At 42.4% G+C, this 22,290-nt stretch overlaps 1 protein-coding gene and 2 non-coding genes across 3 annotated transcripts in view; 1 reads left to right on the top strand and 2 right to left on the bottom strand.

Moving 5' to 3' along the window:
* Window positions 1-323: 323 nt before the first annotated feature.
* LOC112437728 (U6 spliceosomal RNA) lies at window positions 324-430 on the top strand. Its single transcript, XR_003026271.1, has one exon. It is a non-coding gene; the product is annotated as a U6 spliceosomal RNA (small nuclear RNA).
* A 6,095-nt stretch (window positions 431-6,525) lies between these two features.
* On the bottom strand, window positions 6,526-6,597 carry MIR21 (microRNA mir-21). Its single transcript, NR_106542.1, has one exon. It is a non-coding gene; the product is annotated as a microRNA mir-21 (primary transcript).
* Window positions 6,598-6,768: 171 nt separating this feature from the next.
* Window positions 6,769-22,290, bottom strand: part of VMP1 (vacuole membrane protein 1) — a 133,878-nt gene continuing 118,356 nt past the window's right edge. Inside the window, exons 11-12 of the mRNA XM_034942599.3 lie at window positions 9,464-9,566; window positions 6,769-8,094 (exon numbers count right to left, since the gene is read on the bottom strand). Coding sequence (XP_034798490.1) covers window positions 7,951-8,094; window positions 9,464-9,566 — 247 coding nt within the window. The 3' untranslated portion in view covers window positions 6,769-7,950. The remainder of the gene's footprint in view (window positions 8,095-9,463; window positions 9,567-22,290) is intronic.

The raw sequence follows: 22,290 nt of genomic DNA, 5'->3' as shown, positions 1-22,290 counted from the left end.
TCCACTGTGCTTCCTGGTACAGGGCACGCCAGAGTTCCCGGGAGCTAATCTTGATTGCTGGTGCTCCGTGTGGTTGTTGTGTACAAAGAAATTACCATAGAGGGAACATGGAGATGGGAAAGGGCTGGTGCAATGGGCAGAATGAAGAGGTGTCTGAAGAACCAACAACCTGAGGCTAGGCAGGAACATCTGGCAGCTCTCAGGTTTAGCAGTCCTTACTCAAGTGCAACTGACTGTGAGGTGCACTAAAGAGTGAAAGGCAGAGAAAGACCTCCTTGCCTTAGTCTTGGCCTTCATCTTCTTAACTAATGAAAAGAAGCTGGGTGCTCGCTTTGGCAGCACATACACCAAAATTGGAACAATATACAGAAGATTAGCATGGCCCCTGCACAAGAATGACACTCAAATTTGTGTTCTGTATTAAAAAAAAAAAAAAAAAGGCTGGGCATGGTGGTTCATGCTTGTAATCCCAGCACTTTGGGAGGCCGAGGTGGGTGGATCACCTGAGGTTAGGAGTTCGAGACCAGCCTGGCCAACATGATGAAACCCCGTCTCTACTGAAAAAAATACAAAAAATTAGCCGAGTGTGGTGGCATGCACCTGTAATCCCAGCTACTTGAGAGGCTGAGGCAGGAGAATCGCTTTGAACCTGGAAGGCGGAGGCTGCAGTGAGCCGAGATTGCGCCACTGCACTCCAGCCTCGGCAAGAAGAGTGAAACTCCGTCTCAAAAGAAAAAAAAAAAAGTTGGGAAAAACATGGTTCTCCAGGGCCGTGGCAAGCCAGGCTTCTGCACTACTGCCAAGAGGAGTGAACTTGAGCTGCTTTTTGTTTCCTCCACACAACATGGTGAGGAGCCAAAGGAAGACAGTGATCTAAGTCATTCCCCACCTTCAGGCGGCACCATCCCTGTTTTCAAATCCCTAACTGCCTCACTCCCCTAAAGCATTTTTTCCCCACTGGAAACAGACCGGAACACAATTAAGCAATGTTGATCACTGCTTCAGTCAAAAGTGGTCTGAAGGGAAAAGCTGATGTGTTTTGTCCCCCAAAAGGGATAGATGGCCTCAAAGGAAAATGTCGCATTTGGATTAGATTTGTGGTAGGGGAGGAGTGACCTGCCAAGGGCTCCTTGAATAAACAAAACTGTTCCTCAAAGGGCTTTGGGTGGAGGTCATCAAAGCAAGTTCACAGAAAGATCCTCCTCCCTGGTAACTCTCCAGAGATGGCTGACTCTTTGCTTACATAGGTAGCTCAGGGGTCCCACTTGAAGTCAGTTGCCCAGAATAAGCCAGAGCCTGCCCCCTCAAGAATTCAGGAATGTGGTTTCCAATGCAAATAAAGGCTAAATTGTAGAAACAGTGCTGGAGTGTGTTCAAGCCCTCCCTCTAGGTCCTCTGAGTCATTTGGAAATGGTTAACAAACAGGTTGGACACCTGGGTTGATTACTGCTGAAGGGGATTTCCACACAAACCCTATACTGTAAAATCATCCTCTTGCCTTCCCAAAGCAATTCAGTTCCACTTTCTAGACCGAATGTGCCTTAAAGATTCCAAATGTCCTAAATCAGATCCTAGGGTTCCTAAATTAGAGAAGCAACTGCTGCTGACACAAAGAAACAAGGAGCCAAGCAACTTTGTGCTTAAAAAAAAAAAAAAAAAAAAAAAAAGTTTATTTTAAATTAAGAGGAACAGATGTCCAATGTTTCAAAAAGCCACACATTTGTGGATTTGGCTGACAAACTCTCTAAGCTGCATTTTATTTCTGTTCCCATAGAGTCAGCTAGCCACTTGCAACTGACTCACTTCTCTCTGGGCCACAGTTTGGGCCAGTCTCCTGACTACAGAATTAGAATCCAGATATCAAATGAATCCAGGGTGCCTGGGTGGAGAGCAGGTGTTAAAAGCCATCTAAAACCACCCCTTCCCTGCTTTAATTTAGGAGTATCAACACCCACACAGCAAACTGCAAGGCTAGTGGGTCAAAGAGAATGAGCAAACAGTTGGCACCTGCCAATCCCAGCACCACGCAATTTTAAAGGCAATGAGTAAGCAGCTGTCTGGAACAGGTTTTTGTATAATCCTTCTTAAGAGTACTGGTTAAATATGCAAATACACACAGGTTATTTGCTGCAATTCAAGGCCTCGCCCCCAAGGCAAATGCATTACCTCAGGTGAACTCTTGGCCTTGTTGGGAAGGGATAGGATCCCTAGCTCCTGTCCACCACACTAATGACTCAGTTGCTTCTAAAGTTTAAAATACATGATGTGCTTTCTCTTCTTGTTGTCTTTGAGAATAAATAAATTTATCTTCAGACACAAGGGTTTTGTGTGTAGTATCTCATTTACGTTGTGTAAATACTGGAGAGGATTCAATAAATGTTAGAGATAAAATGTTACTTGGCTTTTCAAAAACTTTAAACTCCTGCTTAGTTTTAATTTTTTGTAGCACCTCGAAAAATTATTTATGAATAAAATGAAGCAGTTGTTTGTATTTTTTAATAGAAATGAGACTCTCAGGTCTATTGAGGAAGATCTTGCATGCCATCAATTTTTTCATGGTTCAAAACCTATCTACCCAGCAAATCTCACTGTATTTTCTAGACTGACCTTGTAACAAGTATTAAAAGCTGATACTCCCTTTTCTCCTCTTTCCTTCCAGATGTTTTAGTATTTATATATATATATTTTGAGGCAGGGTCTGTGCCACTCAGGCTGGAGTGCAGTGACACAATCACGGCTCACTAATGAGGTGATCCACCTCAGCCTGGGACTATAGGCACATACTGTCACACTTGGCTAACTTTTAAATATTTTGTAGGGAGGTCTCATTATATTGTCCAGGCTGGTCTCGAACTCCTGGGCTCAGGAGTGATTTGCCCGCCTTGGCCTACCAAAGTGCTAGAATTACAGGCATGAGCAACCATGATAACCAATATTCTTTATAATGAAAATAAATTAGAAAATGGTCAATACTTTCAGGTGGGAAAGTTAAAAAACTGTTTTTGGTTTTAAATTCTTCGGTAAATTTTTCACTTATCAAAAGTTTGACAGAGTATCTGCTAGAAAACCAGAGCACATATGCTAAGAAAGCATTTTAAAATATATCTTTGTTTCTGGAGGAGTGAATGCAATGTTGTGAAATTCTTGCATGTGTATCAGATGCTCACTTTTTTTTTTTTTTTTTTTTTTTTTTTTTGCGAGATGGTGTCTTGCTCTGTTGCCCAGGCTGGAGTGCAGTGGCACGATCTCAGGTCACTGCAACGTCTGCCTTCCGGGTTCAAGTGACTCTCCTGCCTGTTTCCCGAGTAGCTGAGATTACAGGCATATGCCACCACGCCTGGCTAATTTTTGTATTTTTAGTAGAGATAGGGTTTCACCATGCTGGCCAGGCTGGTCTTGAACTCCTGACCTCCAGTGATCCTGTTTTGGCCTCCCAAAAGGCTGGGATGACAGGCGTGAGCCACTGTGCCTGGCCTCAGTCTTTCATTGGGAATGCCCAGCATGGTGGCTCACACCTGTAATCCCAGCACTTTGGGAGGCCACGGCAGGATCGCTTGAGCCTGGGAATTCAAGACTGGCCTGGGCAAAATATTGAGACCCTGTCTTTACAAAAAATTAAAAAATTACCCAGGTATGGTGGTTCATGCTGGTCCTTGCCAGGGAGGCTGAGGTAGGAGAATTTCTTGAGCCTGGGAGGTCAAGGCTGTAAAGAGCCATGACTGCCACCACACTCCAGCCTGGGTGACACAGTAAAACCTCACTCTCAAAAAAAAAAAAAAAAAAAAAAAAGCTGGGGTGGTGGAGGTGGATAACTTTTATTGCTGTACTTTTACTGAACTCTTTTTTGTTTGTTTGTTTTGAGATGGAGTTTCACTCTTGTTGCCCAGGCTGGAGTGCAATGGCAAGATCTCGGCTCACCGCAACCTCCACCTCCTGGGTTCAAGCGATTCCTGCCTCAGCCTCCCGAGTAGCTGGGATTACAGGCATGTGCCACCGTGCCTGGCTACATTTTTGTATTTTTAGTAGAGATGTGATTTCGCCATGTTGGTTAGGCTGGTCTCGAACTCAGGTGATCTGCCCACCTTGGCCTCCCAAAGTGCTGGGATTACAGGCGTGAGCCACCATGCCCGGCCCTAGTTATTGAACTCTTGGCCTAAAAGGGATCCTCCTGCCTTGGCCTCCCGAAGTATTGGGATTATAAGCATGAGCCACTGCACCCAGCCTATTTCAGTACTTTACATGTTACCAGATTTATTCCTTAGATAAACTGTCCTTCTATCTCTTTTATTTTTATAGATGAAAGAAACTGAGGCTCTTTTAAACTTTCTCAGGTCACAAACAATGTAGAAGAAACCCGAACCATCATTAACATAGACTATTACACATGGGGGAAAATGGGTTTTAAAGTAATATATATGGAAAGGCTTTTTGACACTGAAAGGTTGGGAATCTCTGTGATCTTCTTACACATGGGTCAGGCTAAACAATTTGCTTCAGGGTACATGAGCGCAACTGGTTATTTAGCTAGTGCATGATCCATACTCAAATGAGTCATTATTGAATGACTGGTGAAATGACAAAAAGCCTCATGTTCTACTAAGGCTGTGGATAGCACAGAGCACACTGGGGGCAGAGGCTGAGCTTGTTTGTGTAGGAGCACTCAATACTGCATATGTTTCAATAATTAACTAGCGTATTTAAGAAACTTCATTCTACGTGGGCACGGTGGCTCACGTCTGTGAACCCAGAACTTTGGGAGACCGAGGCAGGTGGATCACCTCAGGTCAGGAGTTCGAGACCAGCCTGACCAACATGGCCAAACCCCGTCTCTACTAAAAATACAAAAACTAGCCTGGTGTGGTGGTGGGCGCCTGAAATCCCAACTACTCCGGAGGCTGAGGCAGGACAATCGCTTGAACCTGGGAGGCGGAAGTGGCAGTGAGCCGAGATTGTACCATTGCACTCTAGCCTGGACGACGGAGCAAGACTCTGTCTCAAAAAAAAAAAAAAAAAAAAGAAAGAAACTTCATTCTAGCATTCATAGGGAATGGAGAGGTGGCCACTATCCAAATGAAACTAAAAACCTTTTTCTTCCCAGACTCATACTCCAGATTATGCACACAGAGAATACAGAAAACTATGGGAAAACTGGACATTGCACATTTTCATACGACATCATCTGTTATTTTTTTTGTCTTGCTCTGTCACCCAGGCTGGAGTGCAGTGGCGCCATCTTGGCTCACTGCAACCTCTGCTTCCTGCGTTCAAGGGATTCTCCTGCCTCAGCCTCCTGAATAGCTGGGATTAGAGGCGTGCACCACCACGCCCGGCTAATTTTTTATATTTTTAGTAGAGATGGGGTTTCACCATGTTGGCCAGGCTGGTCTCAAACTCCTGACCTCAGGTGATCTGCCTGCCTTGGCCTCCCAAAGTGCTGGGATTACAGGTGTGAGCCACCGCGCCCGGCCGACATTGTCTGTTTTAAGGGAGGTATTCCTCAGCTCTTCGGTGATAAACTGCTGATGTATTGCACTGCCTGACAGTAACCAAGTTGGAACATGATAAATACTGCAGATGTGTAAGGCACAAAATGAGACTTATACAAAGTAGAGATGGAATCGCAAGAATTCCCAGGCCCTCTTTTTATTTACAGTGATACCAAACCATCCACTTGCAAATTCTTTGGTCTCCCATCAGCTGGAATTAAGTAGGTACTGTGTATCTTTGAGATCATGTATTTGTCTCCACTTTGGTGGATACAAGAAAGGAAGGCACGAACAGCTGAAAAAGAAGGGTATCACACCGCTCCAGCTGGAATCCAGCAGGAACCTCTGAGCATGCCACAGCTGAACACTTAAAAGAGGAAAGAAGGACAGCTGCTCTTCATTTATTTTGAAAGCAAATTCATTTGAAAGTGCATAAATGGTCATCATAAGTCAAACGTATCAATTAGACCTTCAACCTAGGAAACAAAGTTTTTTTTTTCTATTTAATAATACACGACACTGAAATTATTTGCCAATGAATCCCAAAGATTTGGTACAAATAGTACAATTCGTATTTGCTTTCCTCTTTCCTTTCTTCAGACAAACACCAAATAAAATGCAGGTGAAAGAGATGAACCACGACTAGAGGCTGACTTAGAAATTTATGCTGACTCGATCTAAAAAAAATTATGTTGGTTAATGTTAATCTATCTAAAATAGAGCATTTTGGGAATGCTTTTCAAAGAAGGTCAAGTAACAGTCATACAGCTAGAAAAGTCCCTGAAAAAAAGAATTGTTAAGAAGTATAATAACCTTTTCAAAACCCACAATGCAGCTTAGTTTTCCTTTATTTATTTGTGGTCATGAAGACTATCCCCATTTCTCCATAAAATCCTCCCTCCATACTGCTGCATTATGGCACAAAAGACTCTAAGTGCCACCAGACAGAAGGACCAGAGTTTCTGATTATAAACAATGATGCTGGGTAATGTTTAAATGAGAACATTGGATATGGATGGTCAGATGAAAGATACCAAAATGTCAGACAGCCCATCGACTGGTGTTGCCATGAGATTCAACAGTCAACATCAGTCTGATAAGCTACCCGACAAGGTGGTACAGCCATGGAGATGTCACGATGGTAGGCAAAACAAGCAGACAGTCAGGCAGGATTTGATAAAAAAACAAAAACAAAAACAAACCAAAAAAACCCAGGCATTTCTGGCCTGTTAAGATCGAACCCCAATTCTATTCTATTCTGACATAATGCTCATAATGCTCCTAAAGGAAAAAAGTAAAATTGTTTATTTTCCTCCCAAGCAAAACAAAATGAACAAGTTCAATCAAAAACATCCCAATGGAAAAAAATCACATTAAGAATAAAACACTTACAGAACGGCAAGAAAACTAGGTTACATATAAATTTGTGTCTGTTGAAACTAGATTACATGCTAGAAAACATTAACACAGATACGACAGAGTGTGGTTTGTTTTTAGAAATGGGTAATTTCTCTCTCCAGTATCCTTTCACTTGTATGAGATAGCTCTCCTCTCCTGTTTTCACAAACCAAGAAATCCCCAGGTAGGCCAATCCCAGAGGTGCCATTTAGCAGTATGCAGCAGCTCAGTTTCAGCATAACAAAACATGCCTTGGTAGTGGCTCTCTCATGCAAATAAAAGAAAGCTTAAGAAATTCTTGTTGTAGGTGGATTAGGCAAGGCTGCCATTCAGCTGGTATAAGCTAAAAGTAAAAAATCAAAACTCTCAAGAAAACAGACACAATTTTGGAATGATTAAAGATGTCTTTATAAAGTTTTTTTCAAGACTTCATTCTAAATACACAGAATAAAAAATGGTGTCAGCTCACTTGTAAGACACCAACCAGATTTTCCTTATACTGTCTCAAAATTTAAAGATCAATTTCCCCAGAGGGTGTGCAATGCATCATAAAATGGCCCTTTTTTGAGGATGGAAGAGGAAGGGTTGGGCAGGATGGAATATTAAATTGTAACATGATAAACATGCAAGACTGTTATCCAATCTAGATAATTTATATACATTTTGATGACTTAGGAAAACAAAGCAATCATTTGTGACAAGCCTAAAAAGCTTGACATATTTAACATACTTAGGAACTTTTTTTGTGCGGTGGGAATTCTCTAATTGTATCATGTGGGCCTTTTGAAAGTAACAAACAGAAGGCCAGTCTGTTGCAAGTTTGCTGCTGAACATCACATTCCACCCTAAGAAACCACAAGGTGGATTGGATTGAGGGTGGATACCTTACCTTAGCACAGAAGGAAAAAGTATGTCAGTGCAAAGTATGGACTAAACTGCTTTCAGGAAAAAAGTTGTAAAAATTGATACAGGTTGGAAAAGGGAATTTTCCTTCCCGGCTTGGAGTCCTCCCAATTTAAGGCAGAACCCATCCACTCCAATTTCTGCAGTTTAAAACTTTCTCTACTTATTTAGTTTTCTCCTCTGAGTTCAACCGCTGCTGGATTCGTTTGGCATAACTTTGTGCCATGGAGTTAATGATAGATAGGATGAAGTAACACACCATGACAACGACCAACTTTTCAAACATCCAGGACAACCAGTTTTCTCCCTGTAGAAATAAATGCAGAACAATGCAATGAAAAAGGCTTCATTAGTTCAGTAGTAAAAAGAGGATCATCTATAATGCTTGAAGTGTGTAACTTACAAAACCTAAAGAATTAAAAATGAAAAGTAAGAAACCCCAGCTACTCTGAAATCTCCATTACTCTCCTTTTTACACCCAACTATCAAGATTTCACTTTGTTGGATGTAAAATCAGTGTTGAATCACATAGTTTAGAATGGGATGAGTGTGAGGTTAGCTCTTCTACTAGGACCTAAGAATAAACTCTTTGATTAAACTCAACTCTGAAGTCGCCATGCAGATACTCATGAATATTGTCAAGACAGTTAAACATTTTTGTTCCAGTATTAGGAGCTGTTTTTAAAACACACAAATGTATCTGTTTCTGATGTCATGTTTGGTCAACTGAGGGCAGCAAAGGTCCATAAGAAGAGTGCAAGGCCATTAAAAAAACAGTGCTCCGGCCGGGCGCGGTGGCTCACATCTGTAATCCCAGCACTTTGGGAGGTCAAGGCGGGCGGATCATCTGAGGTCAGTTTGAGACCAGCCTGGCTAACACGGTGAAACCCTGTTTCTATTAAAATACAAAAAATTAGCTGGTGTGGTGGCACGTGCCTGGAATCGCAGCTACTTGGGAGGCTGAGGCAGGAGAATCGCTTGAACCCGGGAGGCGGAGGTTGCAGTGAGCCAAGATCGCGCCATTGCACTCCAACTTGGGCAACGAGAGCGAAACTCTGTCTCAAAAAAACCCCAAAAAACAAAAAACGAACCAAACAAAACAAAACAAAAAAAACCTGTGCTTCCCTCGAGTTTCCCATTTCAGGTTATTGTTTACTCATCCTCTTCTAGTCATTTCCCTTTGCCTCAGAATCGTTTACAGAAAAGACAGTCTAAGTTTTAAAGTTCAGCTATGGTAAGAGCCTTGGTTTATTAAAAAATTATCATTTTCCCATGGGTGAAAAGAAAAATAGAGTGAAAATCAAAAGGAGATATTCAAGTCACCTCAGTAAGTCTACTACTTTGTTATGCTGTAAGTTTTAACTTTTTAATCCACTTGGGAAGTATATCTACCAATACATCATTTAAGATCAAGGCAACAACTCATTCTATGTAACAGAACCATTACTTTCCATTGGCTCTACCCTTGTTTTTAGGAGAAGATGTACAGAAGTTACACTTTCTAGTCTAAGACAAAGACAAATTTCCCAGTAGAGCATACACAGACGCTCAACTTCTGTCAAGGAACACTGGCAAACCAACTTCACTTATTTGCCTAAAAATGTGAGTGAGAGCTGTGAATGTAATTTCAGCCCGAAACTTCCCAGAGGGGAGAAGAAACCGGATTAAAGTCTTACCTGTGGTGTGCCCATTTCGCTTTTGTGGTGAAGCTTCTGCCGTTGAGCCTCCAGGTACTCCTGAAATGGCTTCTGCAGAGATGGACCTATGCCGGGGACAGCACTGGAAGCAGGGTACAGTAGCCCAAAGAAAAAGACACATTTGGGAAGAAAAGCAGGAAAAACGTTAAAGAAAATGTACTTACCACCTGGACTCAAAAGGCAGGGATTGGATAGGAAGAGGAATAAAATATAAAAATCAGAGAACTGCTGAAATTTTGTGACCTCTTTTTAGTTAAAAAAAAGAAAAAAGAAAATTTACTCCATCTAACAACCCCTTAAAAAGCAAAATCTCTCCCACCAACATGTCTGGGAGAAACCAAGAGCTGTAAATCAGGAACCGCTTCCAGCAAAAGAGTTAGTCCTCAGAGTAAGGTCAGCTCAGCTGATACTGTACTCTGGTGTGGCACAAAGAATAAAATGAATGACTTCTCAGAAGTCCCACATTTATCACCACTAGTTCCTGTAAGAACTGGTTTGAACCAATTAATAAGGAAATGACTTATGCTTGTGTCATCCCTAGTTAAAAAAGAAACTGCCCGCCCTCTCTCTGACTTGTCCCCTCTTCTCAGAGGGGGCGGTCTTTCTCAATCTAAGTCCTTATTAGGACAATCTGTGCGTCATCCTTATCCAAAAAGAATGCATTAGCAAACTTGGGAGGCACCTCCCACTAGTCAGAAGTCAGTGATTAACAAAGGAACAAAGAAGGAACTATGAACTTTGAATCCTTTCATGGTTTATGGTAGACAGTTTGCACAGAAACTCCAGTACATTAGTAACAGCTTGTTCTGAGATGATTGGGATAGTGATCTTTGATAAATTTATGTACTCGGAGCTCCTTCTCACCCAGAATACATGGAGGCAGTGCTGTTAAACCGGTTTGGCAACTGTAGCTAACAGGCTCCTGTTTTAGACATGCTTGCAGGTGTTTTTAAAAATGGTAGCTTGGGGCAACTTAGAAAAATCAAACATCTCTATTTTCTGTACCTTTTAGTTTCTTACCTGTTACATAGGGCTAAGGACGTAAATAAGTTCAAACTCTTTCTTAGAGCCAGCCAAAGAGATTCTGATATGTACTTGCAACACTGCCTAATGCTTGTCCTATTAAGTACACTGACTCAAATTCACTTCACTTCACTTCTTTTTTTTTTTTTGAGACAGAGTCTCACTCTGTCCCCCAGGCTGGAGTGCAATGGCGTGATCTCGGCTCACTGCAACCTCTACCGCCAGGGTTCAAGTGATTCTCCTGCCTCAGCCTCCCAAGTAGCTGGGATTACAGTCGCCCTCCACGACGTCCAGCTAATCGTTGTATTTTTGTAGAGACGGGATTTCACCACGTTGCCCAGGATGGTCTCGAACTCCTGACTTCAAGTAATCTGCCCGCCTTGGCCTCCCAAAATGCTGGGATTACAGGTGTGAGCCAGGACGCCTGGCCTCACTTCACTTTTTTTTTTTTTTTTTGAGACATAGTCTCGCTCTGTCGCCCAGGCTGGAGTGCAGTGGTGCGGTCTCGGCTCACTGCAACCTCGGCCTATCGGGTTCAAGCAATTCTCTGCTTTAGCTTCCCAACTAGCTGGGATTACAGGTGCTTGTCACCATGCCTGGCTAATTTTTTTGTATTTTTAGTAGAGATGGGGTTTTACCATCTTTGCCAGGCTGGTCTTGAACTCCTGACCTCGTGATCCCCCTTCCTCGGCCTCCCAAAGTGCCGGGATTACAGGTGTGAGCCACCGCGACTGGCCTTCACTTCTTTTCTAGAACAATTCCTTGCCGCTTTTTATAACAAAAAGCAGGAATAGAAGAGTTTTTGCTATTATATTTTATCAGATGCTAACATATCCCTAACTTCTGGCTGATTCTTTTCTTTAATCCTATTTATCTATCAGTCACCAAATACTTAATTGATTCCTTTTGCTGGGAAAAAAGCCAAAAAAAAAAAACCAAACTGCCCACAAGGAACTTAAAATCATTTATGGGGATTTGGATTCAAAACATAGGCAGATGCGCACACGTGTGTGCGCGCACACACACACACACGAACTGATCTGTGAACAAAATAATTTACAATTCAATATTAAAGTTTTTGGTACAGAAGATATATACCGAAGGAATTGGAGGGAGAAAAGAGAGATCAGTGAGGGGTGAAGTTGTTAAAAAGGTCGTTTAGGCCATGTGCGGTGGCTCACGCTTGTAATCACAGCACTTTGGGAGGCCAAGGTGGGAGGATGGCTTGAGCCCAGGAGTTCAATACCATCCTGGGAAACATGGTGAAACCCTGTCTCTACAAAAAATACAAAAATGAGCTGAGAATGGTGGCATGTGCCTGTAGTCCCTGCTACTCAGGAGGCTACAGTGAGAGCCCAGGAAGCTCAGGGCTGCACTGTACTCTAGCCTCGGTGACAGAGACCCTGCCTCAAAAAAATAAATAAATAAATAAAAATTAAAAAAAAAAAAAAGATTCTTTAATGAATACTGAAGGAGGTACAAAAGGCCTGAACAGACATATATAATAAATGTGAATACTGCACTGATCAGACTAGAAGACCTGTGACAGACATCAAAGATGCTGTGAACAATCGAGAAAACTCATTACCTTCAGACTAGCCTCTCACTGAGCCACCGCTCCTGGCCCTGACTTTTAAGTGGACTTATATTAGGGAGGCAGACTAGTAATCTTTCCTTATATATTACAGGTGGGAATGCAAATAGCTCATCCATTTAGACTAGAAATAAATGACATGAATATAACAAATATATAAAATATTTTAAATATTTAATATATTAAATATATATAATTAAATATATGTATTTTTGTGTATATAAATATATGCACAAAAAGGTTGACTTTGAAAACTGCAAATTTATGTGGCCGGGCGCAGTGGCTCATGCCTGTAATCCCAGCACTTTGGGAGGCCGAGGCTGGCGGATCACCTGAGGTCGAGAGTTCGAGACCAGCCTGACCAATATGGAGAAAACCCGTCTCTACTAAAAATACAAAATTAGCCAGGCGTGGTGGCACATGGATAGAATCCCCACTACTAGTGAGGCTGAGGCAGGAGAATCGCTTGAACCTGGGAGGCAGAGGTTGCGGTGAGCCGAGATCATGCCATTGCACTCCAGCCTGGGCAACGAGAGTGAAACTCTGTCTCAAAAAAAAAAAACAAAAAAACTGCATATTTATAAGAACTTTCCTTCTCATAAATCAATGTTTTCACTTTAACAGTACTCTGGCCAGGTGCAGTGGCTCACGCCTGTGATCCCAGCACCAGGGGAGGCTGAGGTGGGCAGATCACGAGGTCAGGAGTTCGAGACCAGCCTGGCCAACACAGTGAGAAACCCTGTCTCTACTAAAAATACAAAAATTAGCTGGGTGTGGTGGCACACGCCTGTAATCCCAGCTACTCGGGAGGCTGAGGCAGAAGAATAGCTTCAACCCAGGAAGTGGAGGTTGCAGTGAGCTGAGACCACGCCATTGCACTCCAGCCTGGGCGACAGAGTGAGACTCCGTCTCAGAAAAAAAAAAAAAAAAAAAAAAAAGCAAAAAAACAAAACAGCCTGGCCAACATGGTGAAACCCTGTCTCTACCAAAAAGACAAAAATTAGGCCAGCCATGGTGGTTCACGCCTGTAATCCTAGCACTTTGGGAGGCCGAGGCAGGTGGATCACCTGAGGTCAGGAGTTCAAGACCAGCCTGGCCAACATGGCGAAACCCTGTCTCTACCAAAAAGACAAAAATTAGACCAGCCTCGGTGGTTCACACCTGTAATCCTAGCACTTTGGGAGGCCGAGGCAGGTGGATCACCTGAGGTCAGGAGTTCAAGACCAGCCTGGCCAACATGGTGAAACTCCATCTCTACTAAAATACAAAAATTAGCCGGGCATGATGGAGAGTGCCTGCAATCCCAGCTACTCAAGAGGCTGAGATGGGAGAATCACTTGAACCCAGGAGATGGTGGTTGCAGTGAGCCCAGATCGCACCACTCCACTCCAGCCTGGGCAGCTCAGCAAGACTCCGTCTCAAAAAAAAAAAAAAAAAAAAAATAGCTGGGCATGGTGGCAGGTGTCTGTAATCTCAGCTACTTGGGAGGCTGAGATGGGACAATCGCTTGAACCCGGGAGATGGTGGTTGCAGTAAGCCCAGATCGCACCACTCCACTCCAGCCTGGGCAGCTAAGCTAGACTCCGTCTCAAAATAAAAAAACCAAAAAAACAAAAACCCCCCCCAAAAAACAAAAGTAGCCAGGCACGGTGGCACATGCCTGTAATCTCAGCTACTAGTGGGGGCTGAGGCAGGAGGATCCGCTTGAACCTGGGAGGCGGAGGTTGCAGTGAGCTGAGATCATGCCATTGCACTCTACCCTGGGCAACAGAGTGAGACTCCGTCTCAAACAAAAACAAAAACAAAAACAAAAACAAGGCTGGGTGTGGTGGTTCATGCCTGTAATCCCAGCATTTTGGGAGGCTAAGGCAGGCGGATCACTTGAGGTCAGGAGTTCGAGACCAGCCTGGCCAACATGGTGAAACCCCGTCTCTACTAAAAATACAAAAAATAAGCCAGGTGCGGTGGCGGGCGCCTGTAATCCCAGCTACTCGGGGGGCTGAGGCAGGAGAATCGCTTGAACCCGGGAGGTGGAGGTTGCAGTGCGCCATTGTCCTCCAGCCTGGGGAAAAAGAGGGAAACTCCGTCTCAAAACAAAACAAAAACAAAAATAAAAAACAGTACTGTAAGTTGTCATTTAAATCTACCAGGGATAGCCATAGTCAAGCCATTATTTAAGAGAAAATTAAGAACCAAGACCCAAATGTTACAAAGAGTATAATGTTTTTGTTGTTTAGGGAAATGAGGAAGGGACTGGAAATAATAATTCTAGATTCCCTTCAAAATAATTTGAAGGTAAATAATTTACCATTGTAAGTCCATTAAGAGATACACTTTATGTACCCATAATAATTTTAAAAAGAGATACACTTTAGCTGATAGATACATTTTAGCTGATAGAGTACATCATATGATGTGTATTCACATGATGTATAACTTATCTTGAGGATAATGCTGAGATTAATATACCAATTTGTTATGTGTCTCTATGGAGGTTTCCATGAAAGACTAGGAAAACAGTTGAAAACAGACAAGAGGTTAAAAGTTTTATTATTATTATGTTTCTTTTTATATTTTGTAGAGATGGAGTCTCACTATGTTGCCCAGGCGGGTCTCAAATTCCTGGCCTCAAAAGATCCTCCCACCTTGGTTTCCCAAACTGTCATCAAAATTTTAGTTACTTCTGTTTTTCATTTCTCTACCTCTACAATGACTTAGGCTACGGATGCCTCAGCTTCAACAAAGTACTCTTATACTATAGTTTGCTTAATTATCACTAAAGCTATTTTAGTAACGGACTAGATAAAAATAGAAATTACAGCTCTCACTCTTAACATGCATTTAAGGCAAACAATAATGCCAGCTCTAAATCTCATGTGTCAAGTTATTCTCAAGCAGCAGACCAGAAGCAAGAGTCCATTCTGACACTTAAGATTAATTTAAAGTGCACACACGGTGGGAGTAATAATTTGCAACACAGTTCAAAGGCTTTCTATAGTTGGTTTAGGAAATACCCTAAATGCCATTCTCCCTAAGCCATTACATTCTTGCAACCCTGTGCACCTTGCTAAAGATGCTAATCTCATCCCATAGTTAAGTTGGGGAAGTCCTCCAATTTGCCCTTAAGCTCTGATTAAATTCAAAGAATTACCATTTCGGCCGGGCGTGGTGGTTCATGCCTGTAATCACAGCACTTTGGGAGGCCGAGGCGGGCAGATCACCTGAGGTCAGGAGTTCGAGACCAGCCTGGCCAACATGGTGAAACCCTGTCTCTACTAAAAATACAAAAAAAAAAAAAAAAAAAAAAATATCGCCAGGCACGGTGGTGGGCGCCCATAATCCCAGCTACTCGGGAGGCTGAGGAAGGAGAATCGCTTGAACCCGGGAGGCGAAGGGTGCAGTGAGCCGAGATTGTGCCACTGCACTCCAGCCTGGGCGACAGAGTGAGACTCTGTCTCAAAACAAAACAAAACAAATAATTACAATTTTGTGACATAGAAGAACATAAAGTAGGAGGAGAACAAATGGACATAGAACTATTTTTTCAGTCAACTCCAGGACTAAAATATACCTAAACTAGCTATGTAAGTAGGTACTTGCTCTAGGTGAGAAAGCCTTAGAAAAACAAAAAAAGAAGTAGGTCGGGCACCATGGCTCAGGAGTTCGAGACCAGCCTGGGCAACATGGCGAAATCCTGTCTCTACTAAAAATATAAAAAAATTAGCCAGGTGTGATGGCACGTGCCTGTAGTCCCAGCTACTCGGGAGGCTGAGGCACGAGAATTGCTTGAACCTGGGTAGTGGAGGCTGCAATGAGCTGAGATTGCACTCCAGTCTAGGCGACAAAAAAAAAAAACAAACAAAAAAAAACGTTGATCTCATTTGCTTTTCCTTGCTGTGAACCTTGAACACAGTGGGTAGAAAAATCTTAGTGGGTAGTAGTATCTTCATATTTTTATTCCTGGCACAAACATAACAGCAAATATAAGATTAAAAAAAATTTTTCCACCAGGCATGGTGGCGCATGCCTGTAGTCCCAGCTAATTTGGAGGCTGAGCAGGAGGCTCTCTTGAGCCCAGGAGTTGGGATGGAGGCTTAGTGAGCTATAATCACGCCTGTGAATAGCCACTGCATTCCAGCCTGGGTAAAATAGTGAGATCCTGTCTCCGAAACAAACAAACACATTTCCAACAAATGATGCTAGTGGCAATTTTTACACTTTTGTTATTGTTAACTTCTGTTAAAAAAAAAACTCAGGAATGCAAATAAAAATTTTTTTTTTATTTAAAGAAAAAAACACAGACTTGAAACCTACTCAGAGCTCAAAATTGGTTTCATGGGAACAATATTTTCCCATGCTTACATACCTAGAATCTGTTAAACAGACCTAAGACAAACTTCTTGGCAAGCTTAAATATTGTAAAAAAAAAAAAAAAAAAAAAAAAAAAATCCATTCAAAATAACATTTGGGCAAAATTCTGCCAAGAGCCCTTGCCAAATTGCAAACAAAATCTATTATTTTTCTATGGTTTTTAATATATATGTTACTCTGCTTCTGGAAATCACTTATGTGACAAGAAATCTGTATTTTAGGCTGGGTGTGATGGGTCATGCTTGTAATCCCAGCACTTTGGGAGACTGAGGCAGGAGGACTTGAGGCCAAGAGTTTGAGATCAGCCTGGGCAACATAGTGAGAACCCTGTCTCTACAAAAGTTTAAAAAAGTAGCTGAGTGTGATGGCAAGTGCCTGTAGTCCTAGCTATTCAAGAGGCTGAGATGGGAGGATCCTGTGAGCCTAGGAGTTCAAGGTTAAAGTAAGCTAGGATTGAACCACTGCACTCCACCCTTGGTGAAAGAGCAAGACCCTGTCTCTCTCTCAATAAATCAATAGATTAGATAGATAGATAATAAATAAATAAGATCTGAAATCTGGCCAGGCAGGATAGGGTGGTTCATGCCAGTAATCCGAGCACTTTGGGAGGCTGAGGTGGGAGGACTGCTTGAGTCTAAGAGTTCAAGATCAGCTTGGGCAACACAGTAAGACTCCTGTCTCTACACCCACACAGAAAATTAACCAGGTGTGGTGCACACCTGTAGTCCTAGTTACTCAAGAGGCTGAGTGGGGAGGACTGCTTGAGCCCTCCTAGGAGGTTGAGGCTGTAGTGATCTAAAATCACACCACTACACCCCAGCCTGGGCTACAGAGGGAGAACCTGTCTCTTAAAACACCAACAAAAAAGATTGATTCACCTTGTTTAGCCCTATTTACAGAGTGTATACTTAAAGTCTAAGCAGTTGAAGTCTCTAAGCCTAAGAATATTTTACCAGCATTAATAAAGTAAATTTTTTATTTAATATAGGCTCTGCTCCTTTCTCAAATACTTTTTTGAGGATCTCAGCATTAATGTGAGCATATAGGTTATATTTACCCTCCTGAAAAACATTCTGACATAAATTCTAGTAAGGAGGCGATAGCCTCTTTACAAAGAGTAATAAGCCTTTTGTCTTAGAAAAAAGTCTGGGCACAACAGTTTTTTACCTTTATTTCATTGTTTGTGCTGGGTTAGTATTCCCTCTGATGATTAATCACAAAGTCTAAAGAATCTCAGGGTGTCATAAGTCAGATCCCTGAAAGCTTATAAATGAAAAAAAAATTTTTTTCAGGAGAAGATTCAGGTCAGGGTACTTATAAAAAGAAAAGAGTGCTCAGCTTGGTGGCTCACTGTAATCCCAGCACTTTGGGAGGCCAAGGTGGGAGGATCACTTGAGCCTATGAGTTCAAGACCAGCCTGGGCAATATAGTGAGACCTCCTCTCTACAAAAAATTTAAAAATTGGCTGAGCATGCTGGCATGCGACAGGAGGTGGGAGGATCACTTGGGCCTGGGAGGCAGATGTTGCTCCAGCCTGGGCAACAGAGCTAGCCCCTGTCCCCGCCCCCACCAAATCTGGATAGCCCAACTTCAGGAGACTGAAAACCTGTGCCCAGAGTTATAAAATTTAATTATGTTCTAAATGAATATCAGGATTTTTAGAATTTTCTTGATTGAATGAGGACCACTGTATGTAAATCAATACATCAAATTTATCCTCTGACCCCAGAGAATTCTATCAATTGAGATTTGGCCCAGGAGCACAGGAGTAGACTCCTATATAGAAAATGATCCTGTTCTAACTGAAGCCAACAACCGCCTCTTCTGCTGAAGAGACTGAATTTTACATTTAAGGCAATAGTAGGATACACTTTCAGGAATGAAATTAAAGCCCTTCCCTATCCTACTCCCATTACAAGCTGATCTGTTATATGTACAAAAGAGGAAAAGAGGGTGTGGGAGAAGATCAGCAACAAGACAGCCTAGCCATTCCCTTTCTCGGTAACAGTCTTGTAAATAATTCTCCATCTTCAGAAATGTGCACATTTTAGTCAAACATTATAGAGTTAAATTTTCCTTCCTACCCCCTAGGCAGTGATCTAAACAGGCTTAACGGCTAGTATTTTAATGAGTTGTCATTTCCTGTCTGATAAAGATTCTCACAGTATTTAACCACCAGTTTCCCTGGGGACCAACCAATACTAGAGCTCTATTCATAGTGACTCAGAACGGACCTCAGACTCTTGCCCTTATTCAAAAATGACAGATTGCCCTCCACATGAAACTGCCTTTCCTAGTAAGGTAGACTGCTCGGAAAAGGGTGGGGGAGTTTATCATGCAATCTTTCTGAAGAAGCCAAAGGCCATCATGCTGACTCATTAATATCTACAGCCTTTCAGCCCTTTATTAATCCAGAATAAGTAAATGAACAGGTGCTAACTGAAAATAAACACATATTTAACCTAGTAAAAAAGGATCTAGTTATCCTGTGTGACTGGAATGAAAATGTTATTATCTTTACCATTTAACTGAATAGAACACATGAATCTTTTTGTTTTGTTTTGTTTTGTTTTTGGAGACGGAGTCTGGCTCTATCACCCACGATGGAGTGCAGTGGCGCAATCTCGGCTCACTGCAACCTTCACCTCCCGGCTTCAAGCGATTCTCCTGCCTCAACCCCCTGAGTAGCTGGGATTACAGGTAGGCACCACTACACCCTGCTAGTTTTTGTATTTTTAGTAGAGACAGGGTTTCACCATGTTGGTCAGGCTGGTCTCAAACTCCTGACCTTAAGTGATCCTCCTGCCTTGACCTCCCAAAATGCTGGGATTACAGGCATAAGCCTCTGTGCCTGGCTGAGTATATGAATCTTTGAAGCTGGTACTATAAGAAAAAACTGGTAACTGATGTATTCTACTTGCTTTGGATCTGAAATGTGGTAGCCCCCTAATCATGTTTCTTTACATCCAGGATCTTGGAATGGCACCCCAACATAAAATAAATTCAGGATGAAAATCACACACTATACTAGAAAATCTAGGGCTTTCTCATATATACAAGTTTGGACTGACAGTCTCTGGCACCTTCTAAAATTCGTTGTGATTTGACCCCAGGATCTGGGATTAAAACGTCTTGAATTTCATTCACATCTGTGCCCTTTCAAATGATTAAAACTTCTTTTGTACTTAAGTTAGTCCATTGTACGCAGAGTGGTATTGTGAACACATGACACCATGGGTTTCTTTCTGGCTGTGTAGAAGGAAGACCATGCTTTCTCCAGGTGTATTTTATCAGGTACATTGTTTCTACTGCCTTACAGCATATTTTATCACAAAATAATCTGCAATTGCCCTAGCTTTTGGAGATTTAGCATTATTTTCTGTAAGAATCAGATTGGAGGTTAGACCTCCTTATCATTAGCAGCTACTCTTTGAAATAAGCTAACATTAAAGAGAAGCTCTAGAGAACAAAACCTCATTTCAGAAGGCAGACTTGAGCAGCAGGAGAAAAGCAGGCATTTGTGCTGATGAATGTGGCCAGAGCTAAAGGAGTGGTCTATAAGGACTAGGTAAAACTGATTGGTTGCCAAAACAAAACTCTGTTAAAAATCAACTGATTGCATTTATAGAAAATGACAGACTGGTGGCAGCCTTTTTTTTTTTTTTTTTAAAGAGGTTGTGTCTCTTGCCTCAGCCTCCCAAGTAGCTGGAACTACAGGCGAGTGGCACTGCACCTGGACCCAGTGGCAGCTTTTTTTTGGGAACAGGATCTTGCTCTGTTGCCCACTCAAGAGTGCAATGGCACAAACACGACTCACTGCAGCCTTGACCTCCCGGGCTCAAGCAATCTTCCTGCCTCAACCTTCCGAGTAGCTGGGGCCACAGTAGCTAATTTTTAAATTTTTTTCAAGAGATGGGGTCTCACCATGTTGTCCAGGCTGGTCTCAAACTTCTGGGCTCAAGCAATCCCGCCTCAGCCTCCCAAAGTTCTAAGATTACAGGTGTGAGTGGGCCTGGTGGCAGCTTTTTATAGTGACAGATCTGCACTGGTTTGAAGACTCACTGAGTTCTAAAACTTAAAAATCAGGCCAGCACGGCGGCTCATGCCTGTAATCCCAGCACTTTGGGAGGCCGAGGCCTCCTGAGGTCAGGAGTTCGAGACCAGCCTGGCCAACATGGTGAAACCTCATCTCTACTAAAAATACAAAAAACTTAGCTGGGCGTGGTGGCAGGCGCCTGTAATCCCAGCTACTCAGGAGGCTGAGGCAGGAGAATTGCTTGAACCGGGAGGCGGAGGTTGCAGTAAGCCGAGATAATGCCACTGCACTCCAGCCTGGGCAACAGACTGAGACTCTGTCTCAAAAAAACAAAAAAGTAGGTCAGGCACGGTGGCTCATGCCTGTAATCCCAGCACTTTGGGAGGCCGAGGCGGGTGGATCACGAGGTCAGGAGTTCGAGACCAGCCTGGCCAATATGGTGAAACCCCGACTCTAGTAAAAATACAAAAATTAGCTGGGGGTGGTGGTGCACGCCTGTAGTCTCAGCTGCTTGGGAGGCTGAGGCAGAAGAATTGCTTGAACCCAGGAGGCAGAGGTTGCAGTGAGCTGAGATCACACCACTGCACTCCAGGCTGGGCAACAGAGCAAGACTTGGTCTCAAAAAACAAACAGACAAACAAAAAAACCAAAAAAGTGACAGTATTGGCAGGACACAGTGGCTCATGCCTGTAATCCCAGCATTTGGGGAGGCTGAGGCAGGAGGATCGCTTGAGCACAGGAGTTCAAGATCAGCCTGGGCAACACAGTGAGACCCTGTCTCAAAAAAGAAAAAAAAAATGACAGTATTGATTGAAATTCAATCTCACTTAAAAAAAAGTTATGATCTCTGTCCTCAAGGAACTCTATCTAGAAGGATGCTGGGAGAGGGGAAAAAATGCACTTAAATGTACACTACAGAAACCAGTAGGTTTTTCATTGAAAGTAACCACAGTAGTAACTAGCTACAGCTGCACACAGGTGGATGCACGTGTGCACAGGAGAATAGACAGAATTCATGCTGCATCCCTACCAAATTCACACAGCAGCTGTTTGAAACTGGTGCTCTAGTCTAAATTTCCAACTTCCAGCAAATGACTTCACTGGCTTCCAGAGTGCTCCCTCAGGAGTGTCCCCCTTCTCTGCCTCAAAACATCTTGGAGTCTTCACTCCAGTTTTCAAGAAAGAACTGGTTCATGAGGATAATCAGTCCACTCCAGAATTGATCCTATCTCAATCATCTCTTATCATTTATATGAATTTAACTTCTCTGTAATAGTACCTAACAGGTTTTGTTATGGATATGAAATGAATATTTATGTAAAGCATCTGGCACAGTGGGTGCTTACTGAATGTTAATTTCCTTCCCACATCCTTCCCTTTCTTCATTTATATTTTCTATCTCTAGCATTTTACTAGAGTTTTTCCCTCAGCCTAAAATACACACTGGTCCCTCCTATTTAATGAATGAATTAATTCATCTGGTCAACAAATATTTACAAAACAATTAAAATGTGTCAGACATGACTTTCACTTGACCTTTCCTCTAGCCCACAATTCCATGTAATCCAATATATTTGGGTTTTAATTTTCATCATGCTACTAAAATGCTCCATTAAATGGTCAACGGTAACTTCCAAATACAATGCACCCATTTCTCATCTAACAGTCTAACTCCAGAACTCCTGTTTTAACCTTTATGTGGTCTCCCAATATCCATAACAAACATATAGAAAGGTTAACTGTCAAAAGAGAAGGATATATAAACTACCACGGATAAGAAGA

This window comes from Pan paniscus, chromosome 19 (assembly GCF_029289425.2).
Source record: "Pan paniscus chromosome 19, NHGRI_mPanPan1-v2.0_pri, whole genome shotgun sequence".
NCBI classification, from domain to species: domain Eukaryota; kingdom Metazoa; phylum Chordata; class Mammalia; order Primates; family Hominidae; genus Pan; species Pan paniscus.
The sequence above is the reverse complement of the archived record's forward strand: the minus strand, read 5'-3'. Positions and strand labels throughout refer to the sequence as shown.